This window comes from Pteronotus mesoamericanus, unplaced genomic scaffold (assembly GCF_021234165.1).
Source record: "Pteronotus mesoamericanus isolate MK-2021 breed Mesoamerican mustached bat unplaced genomic scaffold, CSHL_Meso_final contig_24, whole genome shotgun sequence".
Classification (NCBI taxonomy): Eukaryota; Metazoa; Chordata; class Mammalia; order Chiroptera; family Mormoopidae; genus Pteronotus; species Pteronotus mesoamericanus.
The window spans coordinates 29,293,558-29,305,845 of record NW_026555100.1 but is presented as its reverse complement, the minus strand read 5'-3'; the positions used below and the strand labels follow the sequence as shown (position 1 = coordinate 29,305,845).

The 12,288-nt window shown below is 39.9% G+C and overlaps 1 protein-coding gene across 2 annotated transcripts in view; it reads right to left on the bottom strand.

Annotated features, from left to right (window-relative positions):
- LGI1 (leucine rich glioma inactivated 1) overlaps positions 1–11,556 on the bottom strand; it is a 38,746-nt gene extending 27,190 nt beyond the window's left edge. Inside the window, exons 1-2 of one of the 2 annotated variants that reach the window (XM_054572870.1) lie at positions 11,090–11,556; positions 10,624–10,695 (exon numbers count right to left, since the gene is read on the bottom strand). In XM_054572870.1, coding sequence (XP_054428845.1) covers positions 10,624–10,695; positions 11,090–11,556 — 539 coding nt within the window. The remainder of the gene's footprint in view (positions 1–10,623; positions 10,696–11,089) is intronic. The other variant, XM_054572871.1, reaches the window with a different exon arrangement.
- Positions 11,557–12,288: the final 732 nt, after the last annotated feature.

The following is a 12,288-nucleotide window of genomic DNA, read 5'->3' as shown; positions in this document are numbered from 1 at the left end:
AGGGGTCTAGACTAGATAATTGCTCTGGTCACTTCTAACTTGCAAGATGTATGATTCTATGCTTCATTTGTGGAACAGCAGATAGGGGCTGTGCGTGGCGAGTGGGAGTGAGGCAGCAGTTCTGCAGATGGCTGCATGGCAGTAGTAACCCTGCCGAGAACATCTCTGTCTCACACCAGACTGCTTATCTGGTCACACCAGGGGCCTGCGGCTCTAATGACATCCACCTCTTCTAGCCACCTGCGACATCTCGACTATCATCAGAATTGTCATTGGCTCATGGGTGGCCTGCATCCTGTCTTCCAACCCAAAGCAGATTCTCCTGGCTGAGAAGGGGAGATAGTTTAGGGGCTCTCCCATACAATACCCTCCCCCACCTTGGTGAGGACCATTCTGGATAAAGAAGAGAAGAGTGAGCACCAGGTTATCACTTGAAGACTGCATTGATTAGATATAGGATAAAAGATCTAGTTTCTAAGCTTGCAGCTGCTACTTATTATGCACATGATGAAGGTAAATCTATTTCATTATCTGTTAAAATAAGTATTATAATAACAAAAAAGACTTCCTATAAGATTCTAAGAATTACATGAGATAATATATATGAGCATGTCTCCAATGCTTCTGTCAAAGAATATCTAAGCAAAGACTGACATAAAATGTCAGGGCTGGAAAAGCCCCTAGATATAGTGAAAGACTTTGGTATTACTGCTAGGGGAACAGGTTCAGTGAGACTGTTACCTTTCCAAGAGAACTGTTATAGGCATCACTGGGGAACTGGGCACCCACAGCAGTGTGTATAAACATGAGCGTGCACACTTCCGGTACGTATCTGTGTCTGTATGTTTATATGTGCATATATATGTAGATAAAAGCAAGACTCACAGGTTACAGCCGTTGGAATATTTGGGAGCATAGCTAGAGGGCTTGCCAATTTGTTGAGAGCTGCCTCTGCTTAAATGATTCAGACTCTGGCTGTTACTAATATCCTCCTTTTTTCCAAAAGAATAGGCCTGATTGAATGATAATTAATAATAGGCTGATGACTCACTTTAGTTAAGTGCGCACATTCTAAGTTCAGGTGTTGTGTGAATAACTTGAATAATTTACATTTGAATATTTTAAAATATGCTCTCAAGATAGAAAAGCATTAAAAGGGGAAACATCACAAAGAAGCACATTATTTTACAGTTCTTTTTGACTCTAATCCTTGAAAAACATTTTCAATGTAATTCAACTGATCCTTAAGTCAACTACAACCTCTTCAACCTGGGGTGATGGGGAATAAATAACCTTACTTTAGTTCCTTATAAATCTGAGGTGGGGGCACCACAGAGAGATATGCAGTTTAATTCCTCTTTTTAATAGGTGAGGCTAAGTCCTGCAGAAGTTAAGTGACTTACTTGAGGTCACATCTCTTGTCAGCAGCAGGGCCAGGATGAGTATGTAGGTGTGTTAGGTTTGCAAAGATTCCCTGGGAAATATTCTTGGCATGCACACCAGCAAAGATTTGAACATGGCCATACTCCTTTGGTTTTATAGCCTATTACCTCTCATCCCAGGACAACTAAACCTTTCCTTTCTGGGAGTGGGCATAACTAGTCAACAGCTCATCTCCTAGTGTTGTCTACAAATGCAGCCTGCATCACCTTGGTCTTGAAACACTAAGAAGAAGGGACTTAAATTTTATGCAAAATCTATTCTGTATTAAGCTTCATCTTTAGCAGCTTGCCATCAATGAACTCATTTTACTCTTCAAATGAGCACTATGTAGGTTATATATTCTCCACTTAAAAATATAAAAAACACTGAGGTGAGAGGGGTAAAAGTAATTTGAAGCTTGCAACTGGCAGAGCTAGGATTCTGTGCTCGGGCACGCTCTCGCCACGGTTGGCTGAAAACAGTCATGGGCAAGGCTGTGCTTCCTTTTTTTAGTCACATCTGATCAGCCCAGTATCTGCTATGAATCTAGAAGAGCTTTGCCCACTCGTCCCAGAGTGTGTTCCCTGGAATACAAGACCTTTATGGGGTTGAAAGGTTTTTGTTGTGTTTTGTTTTTTCCCCCATGAACAAACAAATAACCTGGGGGAAGTGGGAAGGTAAAGTTATTTGGAGTTCTTAATTACACAAATCTTTCTGTTCTTAAGTATTAATAAAATGAGACTCTTCAAAAGAAAACTAAATATGCAGTTTCCCAATCTAATTGATAATGGGACCCTTTTATTTTTGAGCATCATACAGAATGAGTATTCCATAGAAGCTACTCAGGGAGTTTTTGGTTTAGCCATCAGGGTAATAGCTGTGATGGAACCTGCTCCCTCCTCTACAAAAGAAGTCAGATTGTAAATTTAAGCTTAGGTGTCTTTTTCTGTTGAATGGACTGTCAGTGATAGTCTACTTTCTCCAAAAGATGGAGTATCCGCTGGGAGGTCCCCAAATAGTATATGCCAAGCTGCTTGACCAGGTGGTTAGCCTGGTGGTGAGGCCTGAGCTCCAGATATCACACTTACTGAACCCACACTAACAGAATTGTCACAGTTACTCCTTATATGGAGATAGATGGTTTAAAGTAGCTTTTAAGATGGACTTCTTTCTACCTGCCTGAGCTCTGCTAGCAAGACTCTCTAGAACAGATGAGGTATGAATAATTAAGCTAATAAATAAAATGATTACCAAAGGCATAGATTCCCTAAGTATGGTCCACAGAACCAATATTCTACGGGACTTTGAGAAAAGTGAAACAACATAAAATAACTCCAGAGCCTTTTCTATGCCAAGGTGCATTGTGAATAGCCAAGCAGGGATAGAATGTGCAGTTTTCCAAATTTATGTGAGTACAGAGCCCTTTTCTTTCAGGACAACTGTTTGACAGGACAAAAGTTCAGAAAACATTGGCCTACGGTGTAACTTTAAAGTAAATAAGTCCTTTTTCTTTTGCTCTTTTCTTCTTCTTCTTCCTCTCTCTCTCTCTCTCTTTCTCTCTCTCGGAGCAGAGCTTACACATACAAATGAGAGTTGAATCCTAGTGAGACTACATGTTCTTGCCAGCAACGTTCCCACTCTTACAAAGGCCTTTAAAACTCCTTTTCAGTAATTGTCTCCAGGAATCAGGACACAGTCTCCTAAATACCCTCGTTAATGACAGAGGCTGACCCTTTAAAAGGGAAATTGGTTTTGGGGACAAAACTATGCAAAGTCAAACCCAATGATTCATGTTCAAGAGGAAGTAGAACAAAAGTGGTTAAATTGAGGCTGTGCTACTTATTAGGGGTGTGACATTGAGGAGGCTACCCAACTCTTCTAGGACCCAGTACTTTACCTGGAAAATGGAGGTGATCATACCCCCTCACAGGGTTATTGTGATGGAGAAATAAAAAGTGAGATAAGTAAAGTGCTTAAGCGTCAGGCAATATAAAAATGATAAATGCCTTCTAACAAAACTTCATCTGGTTTTATTGCATGGCTTGTAAACTGGCAGTGTGGACAATTCTCAAGGAAGGATCTAGAAATATTTAGCCATGGAAGCACAGATGGGAAGGATCTGTGACCTCCTATAAGGAGTTCTCTGCAAGTCAAGAGTTCTTTGTACATATAAATTCTAGCCTATTTTTTTAAGTCTCATTGATTTTTAATAACATTTTACACAGGCAAACACCTGCCACCTTGCCATGTAAATGGGCCCGACAATTCCTTTTCAACCCTTGCTCTGTGGAAGGGATACTGAAACATTGCTTTATCATCAGCCACCATGGGAAGGTCCTGGTAAAGTCCCAATGGACTTGCTTGGGAAATTGAACAATAACTTCATAATAGCCAATTTCATATTATGAAGCTTTGTCAATTAACAATCTAATTTACTGGTTTGTTAGAATTAATACAATAAATTGTGTCCATTTCCTTAATAAGACCTTTTTCTATATTATATTAAAGTAACTCTGTAAAAGAGCATATAATATAATAGAATTTTAAGCTAGGAAAAGACCTTTGTTAATTAAATGTGAAGCTCTCAGGTGCCAACTTACGTTTTGTTTGGTCTTTGTCTGGTTTCAAAATCTGCATCCAGACTTCTGCCTTCCCCTGAAAATTAGGAAAATATGCAGCCCCATGTTCAGTACCACATTCTCATCAGCAATAGTCTATTGGGGCCGAGAATGTCATTTTCAGATGAGACGTGTTTCTTTGGTTGACTACAGTCACTACCATTCTCTATTGTCTTATACCCAACTGTTTCCTTCATTTACCTTATCACCCCCACCCCAATTGGCATTTGAGTTTGAGAGCCATTATTTAATCTAGCTCTGGTATTTTACACATACAACATCTGAGGCCCAGGTATATTTTGTGACCAACCCAAGGTCACACAGCCCATTATTTGCTGAACTGGATTTCAAACCCATGTTTACTGACTTCTAGTTCAGGTCTTTTACCATCCTACAACAGAACCACTCATCTGAAGACTAGTAAATGCTAATTATTTTAAACAAAATCAATATGTTTTACACAATGTGGTGCCAGTTGTCTTTTTCATGAGGACGAAGTGAGAAGGTTCTGTTTTCCCTTTTCGCACTTCCCCCAAAAGGTAAATAGTTCATGTTTCCTGTGGGAAGTATTTGAAAGAAAGATTTCTCTGCAGCTTCTGATGGAGACCTATGTGTGGAACAGCAAAAATTTAAAGTTGGGATTGTAGGCAAACCCAGACTGTAGGGTCAGATGCTAATCTGATGTTATAGTTGTTCAAATTAAAGCGATTTTCAGATACTATAATAAAAGCTAATGTTTATCAAGGTACAGGAACCGTGCCAAGTGCTTTACAAGTATTGTTTCATTTAATCCTTACTGTAATCTTGTGCAATAGGCACTGTTTTTTCCCTGTGTTGTAGATTCAGATAACAAGGCTTGATTAAGCTTTCCCAAAATCACAGAACTAGAGTGAGGATTTGAACCTATGTTTATCTGACCACAAAAACTTTGTGTTCTTTGCTACTTGCCATATTGCCAGCTCACTAGGGTTGGCCATTTTGATGTCACAGCTGTCACTATAAAACCCCTGCAATCATTTTGTAGCCTCAGGATTAATAATTGGCAAGCATTGCCATCGTCACCAATCAACTGAATACCATTCTGAACAAAACCAGAAAGCTTATCAAGACTACCTTACAATACTTTCCAATAGAGGCAAAACGGAATTTACCTTTTCAGAGGTCACTGCCAGCTTGAAGCTGTCATGTCAAGGTGGGAAGGGAAAGATGCCACTTATCTTTGTGTCCCTCACAAAGCCCAGCACTGTGCCTGCCACACAGTAGGACCCCAAAATGTGTTTGCTGAAAAATGAAAGGCTTCTGATTTCATTTTGTTACTGCTTGCAGCTAGCTATACAATGAGTAAATACTTGTTTTAGCTAAGCAAATGTAATTCAGTCAAAAAGGAAATTATCTTTGTGTTAATGGGATTTTTTCATCTTAATGATGCTTACTTAGCCAGCATTTCCCTTTGGCTCTCCTGTCAGACTGGAGAAAGGGGGGAATCCTACCCTTCACAGGAGAGACTAGTCAGCCTCTACAATCAAATGAAGAGCCCAAGAGGCTAAACACACAATACAGTAACACAGATGACGTACAAGCATTATAGACTTGTACACTTGAAACCTGTATAATTTTATTAAGCAATGTCACCCCAATAAATTCAATTAAAAAAGAATCTAAAAGCCTCAATATGATTTTTTAAGTGTCAAAGGCATAAAGGAAGTCAGGGCAGGACAAAAGAGATTCAGGCAGTTGGTTTAAGGACAGGCTTTGGATGCTTTGCTTTTTAAGTTCTGGTACACTGGGAATCTCTGTTGAAGAAGTTTGATGCCATAATGTCATAAGCAAATATATCTTCTTCTTCTTCTTTTTTTTTGGTTCAGCTCACATTCTAGACCTCCAAACTATTAGTTCCTATGAAATATAATAGCAAGACCAAACATGAAAGTATGAATATAATCAAGACTATCTACTGATAGGAAAACAATAATTTTAGTATAAAGTCTATGAAAATATAGATTAAATACAACAAATATATGGTAAGCAAGGTCTAGGCTTATACCAGCCAGGCTCTTGTCTAGGAGCTTAACTATTGATAATTCTTCATGAGAGACACAGGCAGATATAACACAAATAGCTCTAATAAATAACAGAAAGTACCAGAGACCTCAACAAAGTCCATAGAGTTTGAGAAAAAAGAGGTCAGGGAATAAGGTACCTCAGTCTGATTGGAGGTTGGGCGGGGGTGTGTGTGTATGTGTGGTATCAATATTGTGAGGGATGACCCTGACCCTGGACAAACAGCCAAATTCTATTAATACTCACTCAGATATTCAGACTTTCTGTTTCGAGGGACCCATTCATTAAAGGCATCCAAGCATGAGAGTGACATGGTGAGATCTGTATTTCAGGAAGGTAACACTAAGTGAGGTGGGTAGAATGTGAACCAGAAGCAGGGAGGCCAATGCAGAAACTCCCCCAAAAGCCTGTGACACAGTGAAGACAGCCTTGGCTCAGGAGTAAAGAGGAGGCCGCAGATCCTCCTGCTACTTGAGTGGGGACTCGTCCCATTGGAAGTGGACAGTGAGGGAGAAGGGGCAGGTTACTGCTAAGTTTCTTGCCTGAATAACTGAGAGAATGAAATACTTTCAGAGAAAACACGTGTTGTATAGGGCTGGTTTACACAGTTACAGCGATTAATTAATTTAAAAGTTAAAAATCAGAGTGATCACTGGGCAAATTGTAGACAAAACAGCCTAGATGACTAAAATTTTTACTTCTTGGTCCATTGCGGGGGTATCAGCTGGGCACAAATGAAAACATGCTCATCCATAACCAGCTAATAGTTCCTCTAGAAGTCCTCTTAGCTGATAGGTCTGGCTTGAGTAGTCATTTAAAATTGCTACATTTTTCTTACATTTTTAATATAAAGAGGAATTAAAAAAAAGAGCCAATCACTGTAAAAGTAAGAGAGGCTATGGATATTTTTTCCTGGACAAATAATATTTTGAAGGACTTAAGTATAAAGCCTTAGTAAGGATGGACTTATTATTTATCTTGTTGGTGTTATTGGCATTTTCATTTTTAGTTTTTGATAATTTATGGACTATGTACTTATGTGTTGACTGTGAATTAATAAAAGGAATAATAATTCCCCCCTCCCCAGAAGGATCAGTTCTATTGCTTCAAACAAGATGAAATCTCATTGGAATAAACAGAAATTTTTCTGGTCACACTGGATTTTTATATATAGACAATATTTTTTAAAGCATCATACTAACACCAACCCTGTAATTTACTTCTTGCAAACAGAACTCCCTTAAGAGTCAGAGGCATTTAGGTTGTTAAAAGTTTTATAAACAAATGGCAATGTGGCCACATTTCATACTCTTAAATTTGAATTTTATTTCTGCAATGAGTCTATATCATTGGGAATTTCAGTCTGTAGTTGGGAAGAACAGGGCTGTAATGTGTGAAAACACATTTATTTCTGTAAATTACATTCACTGCAAGCATCTCTCCCTATCACAAAAAGCAAACTAGAATGAATAATTGTTCTCATTGGTTATGTTTCACAGCTGGCCCTGTGGAAAACATCAATGAAATTGCATTTTCTTGGGAAAGGTTTGTTGCTGTTGTTTAAAACAATAAATTAGATATTTTAAAATATATGTTTTATACAACTAATCTGATGAACTTTTATTGGATAATTTTATTCTTTGTCTTCTGTCTCTCCAGAGGGGGCGCTTTTGTTTTTTCTCGTTCTCCAACACACATCACCAGCCACAGCCTTCCCCAGACACTGTGTGTAATCTAAGGAGAAACCATGACTAGTTCCCTCAGTACCCCAGGCTGACATTTCAAAAAGTACTTCTCACCACGTCCCTATAGAAGTTCTGAAAAAGCACTTGGGGTCATAATGAAATTGTCAGGTTATTAGGGTGGATGATGAGAATGGGACATTTCTTTTCTCTCGTCAACAACAGGCAAGAAACCAACTGCCTTTGTATGCCAATCAAGCAGAATTGCTTCTGAAGTTTATCACTTTGCAGGATATGACAGGTCAGTTTGGTAATCTGTGGTCACAAATGCTGTTAGAATTCATTGTAAACCCCAAGCAATGCTGGTGTGACCCAGGCCTAAGTTGATGGCAAAAATCATGCAAAGGCAGATTAAGGCCCCTTGGTCATTGTTCTATGCGGGGTCAGCAGCTTATGTAGGGTTTTCAGAGCCGTGGATGGCCCTGTGCCACAGGGGAACTCCTTGTCTGTGAACTATCCATTTTCACCATTGTTATGATTACAGCACAGTTAATATTTGGAAGCTCAGCATGTACTTCCTCAGTGAAAATGAGCTTATGAGACCCTTTTCTGAGGATGGGAGGAAACAGAGAACATTGGGCAGGAATAATGGGGAACAAAATCTTTAGGAAACAGAGTCCTGGAAACTGGAGATGATATTCGACCCCTGACAGTTTTGTGTAAGATCAGCCCTGGCACAAATCTGCCATGTGGAAGTTAGCTACTGAGTTAAGTCAGGACATACAGGGCAAGAATTACTCTCCCTTTTGTTACTTCTGAAACCCGTACTGCTTTTAGAAATAAGGGCTGGAATGTTCCATAGGAACTCGGAGTATGGGACACGGGGGCATGGCACACACTCTGTGTGGGCTATTTAAAAACCAGTTCCTTGGCTTCCCCCTGTGATTCTAAATACGTGTAATCACATTACCCTGCAGCAGCCGGGAACTATTTCTATAACATTGTCCAGCATCTGTGCTTGCCGAGGCTGGGTCCACCCAGCAAAACCAAAGTGGAGATGTGCTGACCAATTAGGCCGATCAGTTCAGGCTTTCCGTGTCACAGCTAAAGGCCATCTAGTGTCAGAATATGAGTAGAATGTGTCCACTGAGACCTCTTGAATTTTAAGAATTGATCTATTTAACTATCCTGGGGAAAGAGGTGACTTAGCTCATGAGAAGGATGCTGTTTAAATGAGTCGTTTATTTACTTAACAAATGAGCAACATAAGCACCATTTATCACTTTATCAGATACAACCAATTCTTATTGTATAGAAGAATCCCAGCAGCGGAGACTGACACTTCACGTGCTAACAACTATCTATTTTGGGTTTGTTTGATGTGCTAATACTTCCCCTAATCATACCATTAGCCATCAGTCAAACACATAAGTCCCTTAGGAATATTCTTCTCAATTGTTAATCACTCGAAGACATTAGCTAGTAGGACATTAGCCAACACTGTTACATAATGTCAAAACACCTGATCAGGCTTTGCTTTAATAAAATAGTCAAACCAGTTTTGGGATTTCATATAGATCAAACAATAGATTAAGTGATTTTTTAAAGCTAGCTTTATGTTAAAATTTTTAAACCTACCATTTATAAATGTGTCACCATTTGACCCTATGCCAAACACTTTATCTGCTAAAATCTTATTTATCTCTGATAAAACCCCTTCAATGTGTTACCACCTCCATTTTACAGAGGAGGAGACTGAGGCTCAGAGAGATTTAATCATTTGCACAAGATTACAAGTCTAGTTTCTGGTGGGTGGCGGGGTGAAATTTATATACAGTTCTCTTCCATTTCAAATCCATATTGTTGGTCTCTGTATATATGTAACTTCACACAGCCAAAATGGCCAATTAAGGCAAGAAAACAAAAACAAGCAATCCCCCCTCCAAAAAAAACCTTGGGTCCTGAATCATGCAGTTAAGATAACCAAAACTCAGTTGATCAATTTGGCTAATTCCCTTCTGGAAGCATGTTAATTACAACCCCAATCTATTGCCTAACACCTGAGCACAAGGGACCTCTTGACTTCCACATGGTCCTACTATGTAGCATTCCAATAGCCAAACATTACACGTCAGAAAAAAAATTATACATATGACATTATGCCTGTAGGGAACTCTGAGTCAAATATTATTTTTTGACTATTTTGAGACATAGACTGAATATGTAGTTCCCTTGTGGCTAACTCAAAACACGCAGCAAAGACTAATCCTTTGCACTATCCTACATTAATATTTTCTTTCCCTTCTTGTAAGGAGACTAGTTATAAATTAGATAAGATTAGAAAACAATCTCTCCAGAATCAATCTTTTAAGGAATTACCTAGAAAGAACCAAGATTTCTTTTCTCCACATGGTAAATCATACAGAGTAGCAGCCTGCCCCGGATCCCCGGGAGACAACATCTTGAGCACATATGTTACGCTGGGTTCTGTATTGACTAATTCAGAAACTCCAGGGCAAAATAACCAAAGTTCCCAAGTTAAAAATGAAAGTAAAATAATGGAATGGAATTGGAATCATTGTTGCAACATTCCTACAACTTCATAAATAGTCATGAATGTAGACAGCATTATAGGTTAGCAAATTTACCATTGCAAGGATCAACCTGCACCTTTGGTGTCAAGTCGCAAAAAAACCCATGTACCTCTCACTTTACTGATATTGTTTTTCTTTCCAGCAATATAATCACATTCGACAAAATTAATGTTAAGATTATTTTACTAGAGGGCTTATCTAAATATATGCTATATTAAAAATAGTCATGATATAAATATTTCTCACAAGAGCTGCAGCGATGGTGTGAATAAAAAACTCCCTTCTGAGATTTCAGTAAAACCAGATCTCACAAAGGATCTGAAAGAAAACAAACAAACAGACAGACACACAGAGAGACACACACACACACACACAGAACAAACCTTATGTTAATCCAGTTTAGCAAAACAGTCATTTTGGCACTATTTTATGAAGTACGATACTGTTCCTTCCCAGATGAAGTAGGAGAAATGAATCTGCTACAGGTTTCTCATAATAATGTTCAGGGGTGGGGGGCATCTAAGCATGTTCCGTAACAGCTAATAAAAGATCAAAATTTCTTAATGCAGCAAAATGTTAGCATTGTCAAATGGCCAAGTGTGCAAGAGGAATCTCGCTCTCCATGCCCTTCCACCAGTACATACAAAGCCCCAAATACACCGGCTGGAATTTTTAAATCGTAAATTAGATAGCAAATGCTTACGGGCCTTACAATGAGATAACATCAGGAGGAACGGTGCGTGGAATGGCTCTGGCATTCTCACATAAAGCATTATCTTTGGTACAAGTACACACAGCAGGGCATTTTGGCTTCGCTGGTTTCTTCCCCTCAGTCAGCAAAAGCGCAGATAAGAGACATAGAAAATAAGCAATTCTTTTCAGGGGGATGCAGGCATTTCCCATCCTTTGGCTTCTCTCTGATTCCATGCAGTCGAATAAATCTCCCCAAACATGAACAGGGCTTCTGGAATTCAGCTGGTGATTGTCTTGCTCTGAGACCAGGTCACATAGGAGTCCACCCTTTTCTTTTGCCTCTGTATCTCTGCTTTTCAAAACGGGGACCTGCAGCTGATTCGTGAGAGGCTCCTCGCTCCAGCAATGCACTGCTCCGGGAAGAGACCTGTGAGGTGCTGCGAGATGGGAGGGATCCAAGTGCTGGAGCAGAGAGCCGACTTGCATCACCAGGAAAACACTGAGCACAGACCAGCCTTCGAAGGCAAAGTGAAGTGATGTAACAAAATAAACAGCTTTCTGCTGGCACCCGGAGGCCCTTTAATTGTTACCAAAAATAGGACGGCATTATGTCTTATTAGTGGGTGGGTGGGCGGGAGGGCTGGTGGGTGGCAGCCGTCATCTTGCATCCAATCTCTCTCAGTAATCTCAGAAACCTCTGGGAATTTGCTTTTCATGTGGCAAACAACCTAGTCAGAAAAACTGGTTTGGGAGCCAGCCCTGGCTGGAAAAATGAAGTTTGACGAAACTCTCTCCCTCCGCAGCATTTGGCTTAAGTCTCGGTCTTTCTTGCTGTTCACCTGACTGATGGCATCGTTGAAAGACAAAAAAGAACATATGGAGAATGTGACTTTCGGGGAATGAATGTGAGTAAATACTTTCCTGACACTTATCAACCATCATGAATTATTGGTTTTCATGGTCCCCCCTCCCCCCTCCCACCCCACAATGTGCAAGCCATTCTCATGAAGGAGGAAAACAAGCATAGACTGGCTCTGTGCATAATCTACCCTCCTCGCTTCTGGAACTGTCTCTTCTTGAGCAGTAGCACCCAAAGCTGGAAGGAACTCCTGCCAGCAGGAGGCGGCCAACTTTAGCTTCTCAGGGCTCTGAAAAAGGCTAGGCTTAGCCCAGGGGGCTGAGATAGGGTGGGGAAAATGCTGGCCCAAGAGTGGGAGA